General features: G+C 27.8%; 3 protein-coding genes and 1 long non-coding RNA gene across 6 annotated transcripts; 2 read left to right on the forward strand and 2 right to left on the reverse strand.

Annotated features, from left to right (window-relative positions):
• The first annotated feature begins 15 nt into the window (after positions 1-15).
• LOC114936229 (uncharacterized) lies at positions 16-12,889 on the forward strand. Of its 2 annotated transcripts, XM_085485925.1 has the most exons (23): positions 16-203; positions 521-753; positions 1,833-2,078; positions 2,223-2,381; positions 5,372-5,514; positions 5,727-5,874; positions 5,961-6,145; positions 6,267-6,586; positions 6,784-6,959; positions 7,303-7,520; positions 7,838-8,054; positions 8,152-8,356; positions 8,436-8,652; positions 8,808-8,965; positions 9,155-9,294; positions 9,432-9,574; positions 9,763-9,889; positions 10,082-10,264; positions 10,342-10,671; positions 10,940-11,195; positions 11,657-11,936; positions 12,161-12,365; positions 12,816-12,889. In XM_085485925.1, exons 1-22 carry the CDS (start codon positions 191-193, stop codon positions 12,333-12,335), a joined length of 4,272 nt encoding a protein of 1,423 aa, XP_085342051.1. In that variant the 5' UTR covers positions 16-190; the 3' UTR covers positions 12,336-12,365; positions 12,816-12,889. The 2 variants fall into 2 exon arrangements, with proteins under 2 accessions (XP_085342051.1, XP_029165191.1); XM_029309358.2 differs by lacking the exon at positions 12,816-12,889 and having other exon boundaries at positions 21-203; positions 12,161-12,483.
• On the reverse strand, positions 430-1,298 carry LOC146721890 (uncharacterized). Its single transcript, XR_014925449.1, has 2 exons — positions 1,086-1,298; positions 430-1,008 (listed from the first exon to the last, which is right to left on the reverse strand). It is a non-coding gene; the product is annotated as an uncharacterized LOC146721890 (long non-coding RNA).
• A 355-nt stretch (positions 12,890-13,244) lies between the features above and the next one.
• Positions 13,245-18,055, reverse strand: mh (DNA-dependent metalloprotease SPRTN). Of its 2 annotated transcripts, none has more exons than XM_029309375.2 (5): positions 17,585-18,055; positions 16,674-16,828; positions 16,478-16,568; positions 16,223-16,342; positions 13,245-15,286 (listed from the first exon to the last, which is right to left on the reverse strand). In XM_029309375.2, the coding sequence occupies exons 1-5, from the start codon at positions 17,681-17,683 to the stop codon at positions 13,703-13,705; spliced, it is 2,049 nt and encodes a 682-aa protein (XP_029165208.2). In that variant the 5' UTR covers positions 17,684-18,055; the 3' UTR covers positions 13,245-13,702. The 2 variants fall into 2 exon arrangements, with proteins under 2 accessions (XP_029165208.2, XP_029165207.2); XM_029309374.2 differs by having other exon boundaries at positions 16,478-16,586; positions 17,585-18,054.
• Positions 18,056-18,539: 484 nt separating this feature from the next.
• On the forward strand, positions 18,540-21,352 carry LOC114936194 (uncharacterized). The gene is made up of 6 exons (XM_029309301.2): positions 18,540-19,186; positions 19,827-19,955; positions 20,224-20,358; positions 20,438-20,584; positions 20,643-20,874; positions 20,964-21,352. The coding sequence occupies exons 1-6, from the start codon at positions 19,140-19,142 to the stop codon at positions 21,240-21,242; spliced, it is 969 nt and encodes a 322-aa protein (XP_029165134.2). The 5' UTR covers positions 18,540-19,139; the 3' UTR covers positions 21,243-21,352.
• The last annotated feature ends 7 nt before the right edge of the window (positions 21,353-21,359 follow it).

Genomic DNA, 21,359 nt, shown 5'->3' on the forward strand with positions numbered 1-21,359 from the left:
ATAATATATAATATTCATGCGAGACACATATCCAATATGATTGGAGATAATATATGGCAGTGTGGTTTATATTTACATACACGCGAATAAACGTGTGTATTCGTAGGTCACAATGATAAGAACTGGTAAGGGTCAATCTTTAACTTGCATGAAGTCAGTTTACTTTTGAACGACTACGATCAACTGCATCATGCGATTCACGGGTATACGTTTATATTATTTTTTATATATTAATTTTGTATATTTATATATTACAGTGTTTTCTTTAAAAACAACAAGAAATGATCGAAATCTAATATATCATTGCAAGCGAAATATACTTGTTAAAATTTTAATAATGTATTAATATAGAAAAATGTCATAATAATCTACGCATTCTTCTCCATATGTTAATTTATATTGTTGTTAATTAATTTTTGTGATAGCGTGCGTTCTTTAGCGAAGAACAAGAAGTGTGATTTTTTTAAATAGATGTGCAAGAGTGAAGATGAAATGTGAAGAAGAAAGTCTTGTTTTTCAGATCCTAATTTTATATCAAGACTAGAGCAAGGAATAGGAAGAACGCTATTCATACTCCTATTTTTAAGCAATGGAAATGTCGCGCAGAGTTTATTTAGATCCGGTAAAGAATATACATATTCTTACAACGCAACGTCGAGTACTGGAGTGTTGGTGCCCTACAATGCAGCTTCCTCGTGGAACCTCAACGGCGAGCTCGTGATACAGGCGGAAGATGACTTTGTCACAATACAGGTAGAACAAAATTTTAACATATAATTTTGTCTACACTTATTTTTTTCCACTTACAAGAACTATATTATTATATTAAGATTTATTTAAAGGCCTTAACGAGCAAAGTAATATAAAATAACTTTGTTACAAAGCTGTTACAATTAATATCGCGAATTACAACATCAGATTGACATATTAATTAAATTACGTGAGACGTTTCGACACTAACTTGTGTCTCTTCAGTCGCTTTCTCTTCAAATTCAAATATATAGTGTTCTGTTTAAAAATTTTTGAGATGTGTAAGTATTTATCACTAAAGAGTCGTGGTAATTAAGTAGTACCTGTGGTAGTACCTGGTAGTTCCATTGGAAATTCCTTCTTCCGTTTGATGTCCATGATTTAAAATGTATTTTATGTGTGTTCCTCTATATATTTAAACTTATTTATTACAGTTTTGATCCTTTGTTTTGATGTAGATAATAAAGAGGAACTGTTAATTCTGATAGCTTTTATCCATTATAAGTTAAATATGTGTGTGTGTGGGTCATACAATACATCGTGTAGAGTGTAGGTCATGTTCAAGCGACAAAACAAACAAATTATGATTTATTATTTATCATTTTTAATAACGGCAAATATAACTTATTAAGATATTCACTGTTTTCGTTGGCGTTTAAACCATTTTTTACACAATACTAAATAGACTAGGATAGTGTTAAAGTTAAAATATTAGACTTTGAAACTAATTATTTTAAGAGGCTAATCTCAGAAGCCATATATATAAATTAACAAAAAACTGATTTAAACGCTAACGAAGACAGTGAATATCTTGACAAGTCATATTTGCTGTTATTAAAAATGATTAATATATAATATGTAATAATATATAATATATAATAAATATATAATATATATTATATTTATTGTATATTATATATAATAGATTTTTATATAATAATAATGTACAATATTTATACACACATATATAAATGTACATATATATATATATATATATATATATATATATATGGTTTTTAATTATTTTATCATATGTGTATGTAATTTGATGTAATATATCCCAAATATTTTTTTCTTATTAGCTGCAATCGTTGAAGATGAGAATGTGGAATGGGAATGCAAACGAGCTGAGCGAAAATATTGATATTCACGATAATGCTGCAGAACTTTTGAAGCCTTTCCGAGTATCGTACAACAAAGGACTTATCGAGAACTTTAGCGTCGAAACGGAAGAGATATGGGCGACGAATATAAAACGTAGTATAGTTGGAATTTTACAATTGGATCTTCTTAATTTGGAGAAGGAAGTTGCGTTTCATTCTAGTGAGGTAAGTCTTTAGCGTTTGAATAAAAACGTGCATACAGACGTATATTGTATAATGACTGTGAACATTAATTAATTATTCATAACATACACGTGCACGAGAATATAATATTAATATATATGTGTTTAACAAAAATATAATTTGCAGATTAACCATTATGGAAGGTGTAATATCGATTATGTTGTAAGTCCGGAAGGAGTTACTCAGCGTTTGATTAGGAAATCGTTCGATCCTCGGATGTGTACTGGACATCCGTCTTATAGTTGGTCCAATGTTCCTAAAATACAGTGTACTGATGAAGATCAGGTATGCTACTATATTGAAATATTCCATTTATATATTTGATTTGACGTAAGTAAAGAGTTTATTAAATTATATTATAGTATATAGTATATATAGAATGTTGAAAAAAGGTCAAATAATTTAAGGGGATTTAGTATGCTTCAAAATAAATTTGTCTTAATGAATATAGATAAATACCATTTTTTAAGATATTTGCAATATTTTATATAATGTAATTTAATTTATCTGCATTTACATGAATAAATAAAATAATTTAAAACAAAAAATAAAAATTATAAAAATAAATATATAAAAAATAAAAATATATCAAAAACAGTTTATATATAAATTAATACAAATTGTCGCTCGTATATTGAAAACAAAGTGATAAAAATAAGGCCAACTTATCGAGCTGAATATTCGAGATGTTCAGTCAACTACCATTTATTACATGTATAAATTATGAAACTACAGTCATTATATTAAAACTAACGCAAATTACAATCATTCTATAAACGTTTCGACCGCACGCGGCCTTCTTCAGTATAATTATTGAAATATAAATTCATACAAATTCACATAATATCGAAATTTAATTATAGTTATTCAGAATCGAGTTTTTGAGCAATTAACGCGTGTTCTAATCCGTCCTGTCCAACAATGTTCGCCTCGATATGATCTCTGATTTTGTTCAGATCTCGGATAGTTTCATCGTTAATATGCGAGAAATTAACCCGTTCCGTAGGCGCTGCGATTAATAAAAAATTACCGATCAACGTATGTCCAAATTATAATATATATCCCCTACAATTGGTAGTATGCTTACATAAGATTTGCCTACATAAGATGCAATTCGAATGTGGTTTATAAGATCAGTTGCAATAATTGTAATGCATCTTATGTAGGCCAAACAAAGAGGCAATTGCAGACGCGAATAAAAGAACATAAAAATAATATTAGGTTGGACTCAACGAAACATTCAGTAATTTCTGAACACATAAGAAATGAACATCATACTTTTAATTGGGACAATGTTAAGATCATGGACAACGAAAATAATTATTATAAAAGACTCATTTCTGAGATGCTACATATCAAGGAACAAAAAAATGGACTAAATTTAAACAAAGATACTGAGTTACTTAGCGAGTCGTATTTTGATATTTTGGATATATTAGCGAACAATAAATAATAATAGGACAAATAGGACATTAACGAGTCAAACATAGATATTAGATCATATATAAACACGCACGCTCTCCGATCAAGTAGAGTTTAAAATGAGCTGTCTTTCTGTATTGTTGGTTTGTTATGTGTCATCCTTAATAACTGTTAATAAGTGGCAAAATTGTCAAGAAGGACGATGATAGGTAAGCATACTACCAATTGTAGGGGATATATATTATAATTTGGACATACGTTGATCGGTAATTTTTTATTAATCGCAGCGCCTACGGAACGGGTTAATTTCTCGCATATTAACGATGAAACTATCCGAGATCTGAACAAAATCAGAGATTATATTGAGGCGAACATTGTTGGACAAGACGGATTAGAACACGCGTTAATTGCTCAAAAACTCTCGATTCTGAATAACTATAATTAAATTTCGATATTATGTGAATTTGTATGAATTTATATTTCAATAATTATACTGAAGAAGACCGCGTGCGGTCGAAACGTTTATAGAATGATTGTAATTTGCGTTAGTTTTAATATAATGACTGTAGTTTCATAATTTATACATGTAATAAATGGTAGTTGACTGAACATCTCGAATATTCAGCTCGATAAGTTGGCCTTATTTTTATCAGTTTATATATATATATGCGGACTCAAATGTTTATTAAGATTTTTCGACTTGTTTTTGGGTATTATTAAATCTGCTTAATATTAAAATATTTTATTCTTTTCTTTCAATATCTTCTATAAAATATTCGGTCAAAAAAATGGAAAAATAAAAAATTGTGAGACTTTAAATTACCTTATAAGGCAACTAATAATTATGATATCAACATGTTTTCAGAGAAAACAAAAATTAAGCTTTTGAAATCTGTATTTTGAGAAAATTTTAATTTAATGTTGATTACGTAGAATGATCAGTTTTTCAGTTATCAGATGACAAAGTAAAATTCTGCAAACTTGATTAATAGAAAGTCCACGTTCCTACTTGCATGAAGTAGATAAATTGACGTTATTTCAATGAGATAAAAAACGCATGCAAGTTTAAACTTTATCCTTTGAAATGCGCTTTAGCGGAAGTTGATAATTTTAATTTTTCTGAGTTATGTCAATATGAAGAAAGAAGGTTTTTTAAACAATTGTGTAATCAATGCTCTTATTTCTACTTGCTCTATCTCATTCTACGCTCTTTCAAGAACTTCTCGAACTCTTCGAGACATCTTGCACCGGTTCAAATTGATAATGGTGACAAACACTTTAATTATCATAATTTATCGTATCAACTTCCGCAAAAGCATTTTAAAGAGAAAAAAGTTTAATCTCTTTATCCCTTCATGAGCTACATCAACATTTACTCTGCAACTCAGGAAATTGGATTTTCTATTAATCAATTTTGCAGGCTCTCACGGTATCATTCGCCATTAGAAAACTGATTATCTCATGTAATTAGAAATTTTTCTCAAAATACAGACTTCAAACTTTATTTTTGTTTTCGAAATATCTCGATATTATAATTATGATTTCCCAGATAGCACAAGCTATTCAAAAAAAAATTCATTTGTATGTCACCAATTTTGAGTCCCTTTTCAAATACATGTAGAATTTATTTTATAAAATATTCATTTTTATCAAATGAATTCTATATGTATTTGAAAAGGGACTCAAAATTGGTGACATACTGGTGACATACAAATAAATTCTTTTCGAATAGCTTGTGCTATCTGGGTTGCGTTATAAATATTCAAAGTTTTACAATTTTTTTCTATATTTCCATTGTATTGCTTTGTTTACGAGTGTACATATGTTATATATTCATAATATAAAACTTTTAGAATCCTGTCCTGAAAGGTAGCGAAAGAATATATAAATTGAAAACCGATGGACACATTCACGATGTTCTTTTCGTTAACACAGTCGGGAATATCTATGTACAACCCTTTCAAAGTATGGGAGAGGCGCATTATCATTTGGTTCAGTATGTTTCCTAAATGTATAGTTATATTATTTAGTATTTATTATTTTAAAAAGTAGAAGTATAAAGTAATAAATCTTTACATCATCATAAGAGATATTACTATTATATTTGAATTAATACTCGTACTATGGCATCTCTTTAGAAATAAATTATTATAATTATCACTTTTTAATCTATGTGCCAACGAAATAACATTGTTTTATTTTATATAGGCAAACTATTGAATTATCTTCAGTGAAAAATATAACGAATAAGATAGCTACGAATAATTTACAAAGTACTGTTCTTCAACATGAGCTACCTGAAGCAGATCTCACACAAGGCAGAAGTACTCCGGAGAAAAGTTTTATTTTTAAATCTGTAAGTTTATACATATACATATTTTTTATTCTTTTTTTTTGTTTTGCTCTTTAATTACAATGAAAGCTCTATCAATTTTGTTACAGATAAGTCGATTATTGGATCGTTTGAGTCAAAGGCTCGAAAATCCCGGTTTGGATACCGAGATCCATAATCTACACAATACAACGATATCCGTACTTATCTATTATCTCGATATGTTAGATCGCGTTGATTTGGAAAAAGCCTATAATCGCATTTCGGGAACTAGCTATAAAGAGGAAACGCTACGGTATCTACTTTGATTATTAATTATTAAAATTATTAGTTATCTATTGCAAATCTTGATAATAAATTATATAAATTTTAAATTATTAATTATTAAATAATATTAAATTGTTACTTTATTCTAGGAATATGTTTCTCGAGATACTGCCGCACATTGGGAGTAAAGAATCCGCTCTCTTCATACTAGACCTTATTCAGGGGAATAAGGTATCCGATATATCCGCGATTCAGCTTCTCATGCGGTTACCATTTCACTTGAGAAGACCGGACGCCGAATTGCTAGACAATCTACGACCACTTCTTACGTTGCCGAGCAAGATCTCCGCGGAAGTTCAAAACACCGCGATCCTTACATACGGAACGCTGATATACAAAACCTGTTTGAAGCCTTGTTCGTACGACGTTTTGGATTTGTACGTGCGTTTTTATCTCGACAAATTCACAGGTATATGCAGTGTGCTAAAACAATCGAATATTTATTAATATCAGATACAAATTTGATATTAAGTGTAAATTAAATATAATTATATATAACTAAATTAAATATAAATCGTTATACAAATAACGCTTTATGTACAAAATATACATGTGTCAAAGTTTCCACATTGTCCAAAACTATATTATATTCTATTCGTGTTGCAGAAAGTACTCGATACGAGCAAAAGATGGTCTGGCTGCAAGGCTTGGCGAATATACAGCTTGGTAAAGTCGTTAAGTTTCTAGAGCCAATAGCTAGTGGTAGCAATATCGAATTGCGGCATTTTCGGGCACTTGCAGCTTGGGCCTCTATTTCTACAGCACCGTTGAGACCTGACGTGGTGAGTGATTTTTAGTTAAGATTCTTGGATCCTTACCACGGCCCACGTTAGATTGTGACGTCAGAGGCGAGAACGCACACACTCAAAATTTTTAGATGCCATTTTCAAATGAAAATATATTTTGATGAAATATTTTCTACTTCAGATGGCTTGAGCACACTCTTTTAAAATATCTCGAAAACTATTCTTCCTCTGATGTCACAATTACAACATTGTCGAAACGAGGAGCCAGGATTCGAGTCTTAAATAATTTAATAGTGTATATTTTACGTATCAGAATCAAACACGTACTTATTCATCACCATGACATGTTTGATTATATGTAGCAATATATTCTGTTCAGATTTATCCTGTGTATTGGCCGATTTTGGTCAACAGAACCGAGCATTTGGAGATAAGAATCGCTGCATTAACTTTGCTCATTGTATCCAATCCTACACCTAATAGATTAATATCTCTGTACTGGCACATGCAAAATGAGCCTGACCAGCACTTGTACAATTATTTTTATACAATGTTAAAATCTATGGAACATACCACGGATCCTTGTTACAAGCGCATGTAAATATGTACAATCTTATTAATCATAAGTAAAAAAACAAGCAGTAATGTTGTTTGAAATAATTTCTATATAATTTTGTGTTTTTAAATTTATATTATTATATTTGATTTTTAATTATTATTTAGATTATTATTTATATTATTTTTTATATCTTTAAATTTATATTATATTATTTGTACTATATCTAAACAGTATAATTTATATTGTTCAAGTGTATGACGTTCTTATTTTTTATTAATCTATTTAACATGTCATGCATTTATTCAGACATTTTTACATCTAATTTTAATCATTAATTATTACTATATATTTGCAGAAGCAGAATCGCGGCGCAATTCAGCCGCATCCTTCGAAAACCTAATAACGAGTATCTTATTACCGGTAACTATTTGATTGATTATCAAGATTCGGTGAGAAGATTTGGCGCCATGTTACAGGGTATTATTGTAGCCAATCCTTCTACGAATATTCCTGAAGTAATTTACATAACTCTAAATAATTATGCCAGTGGAACGCAGATTAACCAATTATCTGTAAGTACACTTTTCAAAATTACGAAAGTTTACTTGATCTGTGCGATGCGAATATTAATAAATTTAATTATCATTTTTTTTCTTTTACAAAACGAAGTTATACATCAAAGCGGAAGGCGTTTTCCACTCATTGGCGGCAAATTCCTTCGACAATCCTGCAAACATAAAAGATATTCTCACACAGTTCAAATTGGATGAACGGAGGAAAAATCCCGCGCATTTGGAAATAATTGCGCGTATTCAAGAAAAAACAGTGATGTGCATTTACTGGAATGAGACGAAGATAGTTGAGGGATTGAAGTGTGAGAAATGGAAAAATTTTAAGAAAACTCAAACACAGTTATAATAAAATGCTATTATTTTATTCGTGTAATTTTTCAGATTTTTCTTCTTTATGGAATGATATTTATTATCTGTATTATAATATGGAATTCCATATCAATCAACAACGTATAAATGTGCCATTGAAAATAGAATCGATACAAGTGACCGATCTTGGTACCAACGTTAGACTCGCGATGATGGCAACGACTTTGTTTTCAATGAGAGGAAATTTTACCCGCGATTTTCCTACACGAAATAATCACGTTATTTTACGGTAAGGACATAGATTTTATATATTTATCTACAAAATTTTACTTTATATAATTACATATATTTGAATCTTTTTTTTAAGTTTTTTTTAAATATTCTAGAAACTATTGTGTGAAATGTGGCTTTATGTATGAATTTATCTGTTTTTTTTTTTTTTAGTACATCTGTTCACAGTATCGAAGCGATAGAGAATTACAATCCGTTGGCTGATTTGTGGCATAGTGCTGAAAGGCTTCAGTCGTTACATGGATATTTTCCTTTTAATATTACAATTGGATTAGAAGAACGACCATATATTTCATACAATACTTTAGGAGGTATACATCCCATTATATATTTTAATAAGCTAAAAATCTGCGATTTTTATGACTTGTATGTAAATCATTATAAGTCTTCTTAAACAGTAAAATTTCACATATTTTAGATTTTAAAAGTATTTAAGATTTTACAAACGTGTTCTGATTTATTTTCCTCGTTTTCATAATCTTAAAATTAATATATTACAGAACATATTAAGACAGGAATTACAGCACACGTTAAAACAGTTACAAGCATTAGAGGTGCGAATGTTAAATCAAAGTTGGAACGAACTTGTCGTTTGTGTCCTGTATCGTATACGGTGAAATCGCCTAATTCTAATTTACAAGTAAATATCACTTTTTGAATTTGGTATATTTTTTAATAATTTTTAAATTTACAAATGTTTATACATTATTTTATTATAGTGTTTGTATTAGTGTTAATGAATATAATCTTTTCACCTTTTTTCTTTTTTCTCTATAGACAATGAATATTCTCAACGTTGAACTTCCTGAATTAGGTGGTCGGCTAAAAGCGAAAATATTTGATTGCGAAAAAATAATGATGCACGAAACTAATGATGCACTGATTAATGTTATTTTGTCTTCTCATCAAAGTAATTATCAGTAAGTAATATATTTATGTATTTTTATTTTTATATTTATATTTACTATATTAATTTACTATATATTAATAAAATGACATAATTTTAGCATAAATAATAAAATTTTTATATAATAAAATATTTTAATTTAATCTGATACATTGTGAAATGAATTTTAAATCAATTACGTTAATTTCCTTGATTACATAGAACCTGGCCAAGTACGAAATTTGTTTTACTCGGACTACACTTGTTGGATTACCTCACTTACATGCCACCAAGTGGTAGCTGTGGATTAGCTGCTTATATCGAGACAGTTAAATCAACACCATCACAGGTTACTTATTATAATTAATAATAAAATAAAAAATTTAATTTATATTAATAATTATATTTATTATATATCTTTTATATTGAATTATATATATATATATATAAAATTTATTTATATACATTTTTTACATATATTTATATAACTTATATATATATATATATATATATATATATATATATATATATTTTATATTAGATAAAATTAGAATACGCGAAAAATGAAGATCGCCACATTTTATCCTTAACACACCACGACTTGCAATCTTTGCAAGTTTTTCATCAATGGTTCTTGGTTGCGTTATATGAAAACACTGGCTGGCTATCAGATGTGATTAAACTAAAAATGCACAAGATCGTACCTGGTGCACCCATATTTAAAGTAAATTTTAAGATTTTATATCAACAAAGTTGACAGTATATATTACTGAGAAATTAAAATTTATTGATTGCTTTTAGATCTGTGTAGAGATGGAGAGACACGTGCCATGGCAATGGGAGTTCTTGAGCGATGAACCGAGCGACTCATATAGTGTTAAATTAAATATCGTCTGGGGATTGTCCGATTCTGCAAAAGGAAAATGTAACGGATCTTCTATATTGATAAATTTCATTGGTGAAATTAGTGACAAGCAGCTGGAGGAAAGCAAACAGGAGAACTGGCCTTATAGCGAATGTAAGAAAGAATCTAGTGGGAAAAAATATATTCCTTATACAAAATCTTGTTACGAAGCGTCGAAAGAATTGTCGACCTTACGGAGATATACGATCTTGTCGCGATATGAAAATGTAAGGAAAAAAGGCGAAGTATATAAACCTCTGAAAATTCAGATAGTATTAATATTATATATTAATATTAAATATATAGCATTAAATATATAATATATTAATATTAAATATATAATATTAATATATAACATTAAATATTAATTTTTATTAAATATTTTATTTAATATTAAATATTAATAGTATTATAAATAATAAATAAGTACAGAAATCTGTGAAAATTTACAATAACGTAACGATATTATTTTTGTAATGTAACAAAAAAAAACAGTTACCAGAGAGTTTGTCCAAGTTAGTTTGGAAAATGTATGCCTTCCATGATCTGATCGGGGGAAATAGCAGTAATGCGAGGAAATCCGATGAAGTTGCGATAACTGCAATATTACCAAAAGAATCAAATGTTGGCGAACTGCAACTCAACAGAGATAAAGTTGCCATCGAATATAATTCGCACTATATCGAGCCTTTTCTTAAACGAACGAGAATTCATAAGTATATGGAAATGCTTCTTGTTAAAATGTTTTCTAGTAAGTAACTATATATTAATCATCTCAATAGATTTGATCACTGATCATTCTAAATTTAGAATAATTTGCTCAACTTTAGTGCATGTAGCAATGTACATTTTTTTCTAGTGTGTTAAAAATTTTTTAAATTAATAATTATTAATTTTTTAAAATTAATAATAATTAAATATAAATTTAACATATATAAGACAGGCAATAAGAGCCAAATCGCGGATGACAGTGCGTTATCCTAAACGAAACTAAATTTTTTCGTTAGAATTAAATACCTTGTGCACAAGGCACCAAATTTTACTTGGACACGGTAACGAAAAAATTTAGTTTCGTTTAGGATAACGCACTGTCATCCGCGATTTGGCTCTTATTGCCTGTCTTATATATGTTAAATTTATATTTATATTACAGAGCCTAGTTAAACTCTTAATAATAATTAAATTATTAATAATTTGATATCTTTTATATAGGCACATGTGTTATAACGCCAGATTCCATAAAATCCGCATATAACGTGGATTATACCTTCGTTAAGAATAACGAAGTGATATTACTTGGACAATGTTATGACGAGAAACCTAGACTCGCGTTAACCGCAGCCAATGGTATACATGGAATCAACATTAATTTGACTGATGAGTCGGGAACTACACGGATTGTAGCCGATATGGATAGGGGAATCCTATATAATCCTACATTATCTATAAAACTACCATCTGATCATGTATTTCATACATTAGGAACTAAAATGTAAGTAAAAAAATAACTTCTAATAACTAAAACAATTCAAGCTCAAATCCATAATTTCTAAGATTCATTTTAGATAGTATATTATGACATCATTTTGCCGTCAAAATGACTACTTTTGCTATCTGAGATGTTTGTGAACACATTTATATTCACAAATTATAGAATATATTTTGCATTTCAAATATAGTATTAAAAAATATTTATATATATATATAATTGTGTAGGATCAAAATAAGCGACAAGGCGATTGATATTCTGCTACCTAATATTTTGCTGTACATACATTGGACGCGAGAGCAAATTTTACTTTTTTTCCCCAATCATGTGCTGGACTTCAGTTGTGGAATATGCACACTTGACCATTCCAGTGTTGACGGATTATATGAAAAATTGATTTAATTTACAAAATATGGTGCACATATATTACAAGTATGGTATATATATGTATAAAATGAGACACATTGATTATTTTTATTAATATTTGATGTTAATATCTCTAGAAAATCAGATGTTAAAATATCGCGAAATAAAATATAATAGTTGTTTATTTGTTATTATTTGATATATATCTTAATGGTACAATGTATACAAAGGAAGGATATCTATATAATTATTATGGCTGAGATTTTCGTCAAAATCAATCTGTACCTGAAATTTCTAAGCGTTAATCTCACTTATTAATAATTATAAAATAATTAAAAACTTATTAAATATCACTAATAATAAATTGATTGCTAATTGCTTGATAACAAAAAGATAAAATCATATGCACATAATTATATGCTATTATATTTTATTTTTATCGCAAAATACAAAGAATTTTTGCAAAAAAATGAGATCAAGGTTAATACATTAAACAATTTATTTTACTAACTTTAGAACGAACTATTAAAAAATAATGCCATAAGAATTCTAAGATAATAGAAGACAGTTCTACAAAAGTGAGTATAATAATTTATTTATTAAATGTTAATCATTAAAAAATTATGTTAAATTATACATTATATATATATATATATATATATATATATATATTATATATATATGCAAATACATTATATTATATATATATATATATATATATGCAAATACATTATATTATATATATATATATATATATATATATATATGCAAATACATTATATTATATATATATATATATATATATATATATATATATATATATATATATTACTTAAGTGATGTTGATAATTACACTCATCATAACAGATTTGCCTTATTTTATTTTTTAATTCTAATCTATTTCAGACTTTTATTTTATTCACAATAAGAATATAAACGAAAATGTATAGAAAAATTACTGCAAACTTTATTTAAATATATTAAATATATATATATATTTATTGAAAAAAATATATACATATATACACACACACACACGCGCGCGCGCACACACACACAACACACACACACATATATATATATATATATAGATATATATATATATATATATATAAGACAAAGTGTTTCTTCTTCTCTTAATTTCTTTCCAAAATAGCTCACTGTTTATCATTTTGTTCGCAAAATTATTTGTTCATATATGTATTTAAATTATATGCTTAATTTTTCTAATAGTGTTTTACACAATTTTTATTTTTATTATATTTTTATTGTGTATAGAATTGCGATATGTAAAACAAAAAGGAAAAGATATTTATTAAGAGAATTTATATTTAGTTGCATATCAAGATTTAAAAAAGTGTTATTAGCTTTAAAAAAATAGCTCTTTTTGTTCTTAAGATCACTTAGTCATTTTTAAGGCACGTATCTAGATGTTGGTTCATAAGGTTTTCCGATATCACTTCCATACATACTGGACAGTGATATTTACTCTCCATAGAATTAATTTCTACAGGCATATCATCATCATCATCATTTTTATCATTCTCATTTATTTTCATTATGTCATCATTAAAAAAATTTTTAATACATTCTTCGAGATGTTCATTTAATGATATGCCAGGTGGGATCTGTTTATTGCAAACTAAACATTTCTGTTCGTGATCCGTTGCATTGCCTTCATTACTGCTAGTTTTTTCATGAGATTGTGTTTCTGGTGGTATTTCATTGATTATGGAATGACTCTCGATTACAGACTCTTTTAGATCATAGATAGAATTATTTATAGTGATTATACTATCATCAAATGATGCACGAGAAGTAGAGGGAATGGCAGCATCATCAAATGATGCACGAGAAGTAGAGGGAATGGCAGCTTGATGAATTGTATCTGCTTCTAATAGACATTTATCAAGATGCTGATTAATATCTGCAGATGGCAGTGGTCTGTTGCAGACAGGACAGTTAACATATTCAGCCATTTCGTCTGGATTATCTAATCTTGGACGTTTATTAGAAATGGTATTTGTATTATTAATAGTATTCACATCGTTATTTTCTTCCATTGTTGACGCTCGAATAGGCAACATTAATTCTTCGTTATTATTATTATTATTATTATTTATATTGTTATTAATTTCATCAATCAACGTGTTATCATTTATTAGGCAACTATCTACGTGTCTGTATAAATTTTCTAAAGTCATAGGTACGTTGCAAACAGGACAAGGTATGGAATTATGTCTTGGTTGGTTTGAGACTGAACTATTGGCAGATCTCTCTTGTCTCACGGTTGATGATGGTTCTAATGAATTTTTCCTAGTTGATTCACGCCGGTGATTTTCATCGTTACTTACATAATTAAATTTAGTCAACAGATTACTCTGACCGCTGTTGCTACCTCCCAAAACACCAGAACATGAAAATGTAGGATTCTTAGAAATGCTCTTTGAAGTATCCTTTTCTACTTTTCCACTTGGGCCACTGGTACCCCAGCCATTTACCTTATTACTAGAGCCACCCAATTTTTTCATTCCTAATGACAAATCTTGAGTATTTTTTTCATTCACAGCATGAAATGAATTTGTACCATCATTATTATCTCTACTAGTACTAGGCATATCGTTGTTTCTTTGAGTGAGTATTTTAGAGTCACTCTGAGTAAGAGAAACTTTTGAAGATGAAGGTTTAGCTGCTGCATCAGTAGCATTTTTTGTTAACCAGTTAGTGATACATGGAGTTTCCTGGTTTTTCGATTTTAATTTATTTTTCTTTGAATGCGATTTTAAATTTTCTGGTTCTTTTATCTTTATAAATTTGCCATTGCAATCCTGTTGATGTTTGTTCCACCAGAAATCTGATGGACCAGGTGCACGATTCATACTACGTCGAACTGTACCAAAGAAGGGTGGTTTATGTTGGCAAGGTCCATTGCATTTCCACCAATGCTGTTGGTACAACTTTACTTCATTATGAAATTCGTGAAAAATCTGTAATTCAATATAAAAAAGTTATGATAATATATAAAATAAAAGAAAATACAACAGAGAATAAAATTATTACAAATATACAAACAAGATTAATTTCAAATATTTGAATTCTTTTTAAAATCTATTTGACTGAAATCCTATTTAATTGACATTTAAACAAATTTATTTTCAATCGAAACAATAATAAGAATATTAAGTCGGCTCCTTAATTTTTAAAACACGATCTACACTCCATTCCTCTCAGCCAATAGAGCCACACGCGATGTTATTGCGACAAATAAGAAAGAAAAAAAATTTGGAAACTAAGGAATTTGTATCCTATGGTTGGGATCTCAGAAATTCCTCTTGTTCCTCTCCTAATTTCCCCTGTAAAGAAATAGGCGAGAAAAATATTAGTCGGTTCGAAAGTCGGCTGAATCGGAATTCGGACCAATATTTTTCTCGCCTATTTCTTTACAGGGGAAGTTAGGAGAGGAACAAGAGGAATTTCTGAGATCCCAACCATAGGATACAAATTCCTTAGTTTCCAAATTTTCTTTCTTTCTTAACTGTCGCAATAACATCGCGTGTGGCTCTATTGGCTGAGAGGAATGGAGTGTAGATCGTGTTTTAAATTTATTTTCATATAATTGATTCAAAGTTTTTGAGTAAATAACAATATTAAATTGTTATAAATCCTATGAATATATGTGTGAAAATTTTACAATGCAAAATAAAATCTTTTCATTTTTCTTTTTACACAATTATTATATGAAGTTATTTATTTAACAGCTCAATTTTATTAAAATTTGAAGTAACTGCAATCGTAATATGGATAATTTTAAAAATTATTCAATTAGGTTTCTCGAGTTTAATTAATGTTTGATTTGTAATAATACCTAACCACGTTTCTTAATATCAAAAATAAATATTAAGATAAATAAGTTATTAACTTACTGTTATATTGGTTCCTGCTTCTCTATTTATTCTGTGCATATGTTCGCAAAAATTTGGTCCATGATCACTTCTATCACGATTATTATTTGTTAAAAATAAATATGCATGAATCATCTCATGCTGCAATTTAATACAATAAAATATCATTAATGTATCTACAAAGTTTCTAAACCTTTTCTAATAATTATATATATTATATATATATATTAATACTTTTATATACATATATATATATATTTATTGAAAAATATTTACCAATAAAGTTTCGACAAGATCTTTTCTTGGTCTGAGCTTAAGTAATGGTGCACTGAGCGATATAGTACAATGTTTCATGTGTTTGTTATAACTGCAAATTCCAGCAGAACTATAAATATATATAATCAGACATTACATAAATGCTAATATAATATAAACAATAATCTTTTATATCTAAATATTATGAGATATTTACTTTGTCATTCTGTTACTCCACTTGACTTCGACAGAAGTCAAAATATTCCAAAAGAAGCGTGCATCGAATTGTACAAACAAGTCATGAATACTAGGAGTAGGATCGATATATTCCAATCTATTGTCGACCACTGATTGTGTAGGATAGGTATTCTCCTAGAAATAAAAATTTGTTTTTTATTTAATGTGCAAAAAAAGAAAGGAATATCTAGATTGGTTCTAGAACTAGATATATAATATATTTATAATTATATATATATATATATATATAATATATATAATTTACTTCTTACACAGTATAGTTCAACTACATTGTTGACCTTAGATTCTTTAAAGTAAATTTGTGTAGCACTTTTTCATAAAATTTATATTTATTTTTTGCATTATGTGTATCTATAATATATATCTATACATGCTTATATTGCTATATATCAACAATAACAAATTTTCTAATCTTTAAAAAGATTCCTTTTAATGACAAAGAAAGGATTTTAATCATCTTAGTACACTATAAAATATGTATATGTAAAATCTGAAATTGCGTAGAATACCATTTTTTCATAAAATTTATAATATCCATTTTTTTCATTATATGTATCTATAATATATATCTATACATGCTTATATCGCTATATATCAACAGTAACAAATTTTCTAATCTTTAAAAAAATTCCTTTTAAAAAAAAACAACGATTTTAGTCATCTTAGCATGCTATAAAACATGTATATACATAAAATCTGAAATTGGTGAAAAAGTGGATATTCTATATATTTATTTCAATTTATACACAAAAAAAATAAAAATATACATAAAATAAAAAAATATTTATAAGAGTTTAAGAACGAACTTTCGATACATTTACGTAATAAAAACTACATCCACGATCAAAAAAATTGTTTAGTGGTAAATACCTTTTCCAGATCAATTGTATTTTCTGGTACGCCTAAACAATTGAGTTTTTGGGGCATTTTGCCATGGGCATAAGTCATGGGTTTTCGTAAATTATTCATTGTTTTCTTTCGCAGCCTTTGTTCTGTTTATTTTCACGCGAGAAAAACTGATATTTTCTCCTTCTCTCTCTCTCTCGGTCTTTTCCTTCGACGTTCAACGTTATTTACTGAAATATCTCACGTATCTCGTACACACAAAGTGAAAATAAATACAGAAATATTTCTACGTATTCTATAAGATCTTTCACACATTCGCACGATACAAATTACATACATTTACAATTCCGATGATAATTTTTCGGAGTCTCGAAACGATAATTCACGATAGTCGAGTAAGGAGCACAGCTCACACGAATATGGAAGGACCGACAGAAAAGAAGGAATGTGTATGTGTGTAAGAAAGTAGATGGGAGACTGGAGGTGAAATACTAGTGTGTTCCGCTTTCCGATTTTCGATGCGTACTTCCGGATTTTTCGCGCATGCGCTCCAGAAATATCGAGAAAAAAATGCACATTCCATGATGTAATAAGACTAGTCCTATTACATCATGATTCCAACTTTTATTTTTATCCCATTTCTAAAAATTGTTTTATTTCTTTTTTACAATACTTGTAATAATCATATTTTATATTTACATTTAATTTTACATTTTTACATTTACATTTTTATATTTAGATTTTTACAATACTTGTATAATAATCATATTTTATATTTACATTTAATTTTACATTTTTACGTTTACATTTTTATATTTAGATTATTACAATACTTGTAATAATCATATTTTATATTTACATTTAATTTTACATTTTTACATTTACATTTTTATATTTAGATTTTTACAATACTTGTAATAATTATATTTTATATTTACATTTAATTTTAGATTTTTATATTTAGATATTTACATCAAGTTAGCGTTCTTTGACACGTGTCCTTTGACACGTGTAGACGTGTTTCTCTCGTTTAATATATACGGATAAAATATAAATATTAATTATTACCAGCTGATAAGAGAGGGGGAGCGAAAGTCGTACTTGCAAAAGATTTTTATATTGTATATTTATTATTCTTCCATTTTTTCGTGTTTAAAAAGAGATGACATTTGATTGATATTTTTGGCTGCGTTCCAAAATGTCCTCTTCGAGAAAATTATAAAATTTTCCTCGAAGAGCACGTTTTGGAACACAACCTTAGAAAAGATGGAGAAAAGAATAAGTGTAGGAAGTGTAGGATAATAGAAAAAAGTGCTGTACTTTTCACACGTGATTGCCGGTGTGATTTGAATAATTCTAAAATGTGTATATTAATATAAATAATTTAATACTGATAAATATTGAAGTAATATCGTGCAATAAAATTCTCAAAGGGAAATATTTCCTATAAGAAATATAAAATCCAAATCCCTTAATATTATTGCAAAGTGAGGTTATAAAATTATCGAGTGTGATTGTTGCTGGAATTATAAGATTTATTGTTATCATAATTATTATGTGATAAAACACAAAAGCAATTATGGTACGATATTTTCTTAAATTTTCGTATATTGGTACACAATACAGGTATCTTATAACGCATTCATGTTTAGTATAATCTTATATGAGCAACAAATATATATATATACAGAATGGGATAATAAATAGTTCATTAGTTAAAAGTTAAAAAAAGTTAAAAAATTAATCATATTTGACTTAGCTTAGTTAATTTAAAATGTATTAATTTTTAACTTTAACTAGTTATTTTTGATGTTAAACTTATTAACTTTTTTCTAAGTTAAATTTTTTTATCTTTGTATATCGTTATATTGTATTTTTATAAATTATGAACATATTATTTTTAAGTTAAAGTATTATTAATATTTATGTTCATTTGTCATCAATTGTAATTAATAAAAAATATATTTCTATATCAAAATCGAAATTTCTTTGTTATTTGTTATTATAAATTTTAAAAGAATTAACAAACAAAATTCTAATTTAATATAAATGTTTTTAAAAATTAACTTTTGATTTAACTTCAGTTAATTTAATCTTAATTTAACTTTAATTGAATTAATTTTTTGTTCATGCAATTTTAACTAAATTAATTTTATAAACAACTATCTACTGTAATTTAACTTAATTTAAAAAAATTATTAACTTACCCAATTCTGTATATATACGATAGTTTTATCAACGTAACATAATAATGTTTTCCTAAAAGGGGTTTGCAGAAACAAGTTGGCAAAAATTTTATACGAGACACAGATTCTGTTCAAGGTGCTTTAGAAACTGCTTTGTCAACCATTGTACCAAAGGTCCTGGTTCAAAAATCCATATGTCTTTCCAGCAGGTAATTTTTTAAAATTTTTATATTACCTCTGTTCTCAATTTTTTATATAATCTCTGCAATCTACAGTATTTATATAATACAATTAAATTTGCTAATAATTTGCATATTAAAAATTATAAGTATGCGCAGTTTTATTGCATATAAATTATTCTGTTGAAACTACTTCTTTTTGAACAAAAATGTATATGGCTAATTGATTTAATTATTGTTATGATTATTTTATTTTGTATCTGTATTTCTTATCAAACTCTCAAATATATTTTCATAGAACAGATGCTGGAGTTCATGCTTTATGTAACTCATGCCATGTAGAACTTGACAACAAATATGGTCGAATATATGATACATCAAAAATAAAAAAATATGTCAATCGTTATTTTGCCAAATGTGGTCATACCATCAGGTAACAATTCTTAGATTTTATTGTAATATTTCACTCATTTGTGAATACATATATTTATTTATAAAAATTCTTTTTATAGATTGCTAGATTGTATACCTGTCACATATGATTTTCACTCAAGATACTCGTGTAAATCTCGAACATATATATACAGATTTATGATACCTAAAGTACAGGAGGAGCAACGGATATCCCTTATGGAAATGAATCATACTTTTCATTTAAGGTATGTTATATGAAAAAAATAAAAATTAATATACTTTGTTATGTTTGTGTTTTTTCAGAGCGTACAATTTCGATATAGATAGAGCGAGACGTGGTATACAATTGTTTATGGGAACAAAGGATTTTACTACATTTAGTGCAAAAGATGAAAAAACCCAAAAGCGTTATGTACGTTCCTTGCAGTCTTTCACTTTGGAAGAGGCGCAGCCTTTAATGCCATTTGATCCACTATCCAAAAATTTTACATACTGGCATTTTGTATGCAGCGGAAGATCTTTCTTGTACAATCAGGTATTATATTTTATTTATAAACATATGTTATTCATAATTACGTTTGAAAAAAAAAAAACAATTATAAATGTTATTCTCTATATGTGCAGATCAGACGAATGGTTGGTGCTTTATTTGCATTAGGATTAGGGAAAATAACAGAGAAAGATATTACTGTGATGTTGCAAGTTCCTTCTCATCATAATTGGAATCCTCGTGTTACGCCTGCACCACCAAATGGCTTACATCTATTGAATGTGGAATACGATCCGGATGAATTAAAACGTTGTACCATAATAGAAGAACAAGAAGAGAAATTGCAGTTGGAAGAACAAGAACAGGAACTGCAATTGGAAGAGCAAAGACAAACACTGCAATTGAAAAAATAAAAAAAAAAAAAAATTGTTTGAGATACCATTAGAATATTGTAATAATTGAAAAATATTATTTTATTTTATATAGTGGACGATAGTAAATAAGAGATCTTCTTAACAAACTATATCGTG

The sequence above is a fragment of the Nylanderia fulva genome, unplaced genomic scaffold (assembly GCF_048542155.1).
Source record: "Nylanderia fulva isolate GAGA-0341 unplaced genomic scaffold, ASM4854215v1 Scaffold4, whole genome shotgun sequence".
Taxonomy (NCBI): Eukaryota; Metazoa; Arthropoda; class Insecta; order Hymenoptera; family Formicidae; genus Nylanderia; species Nylanderia fulva.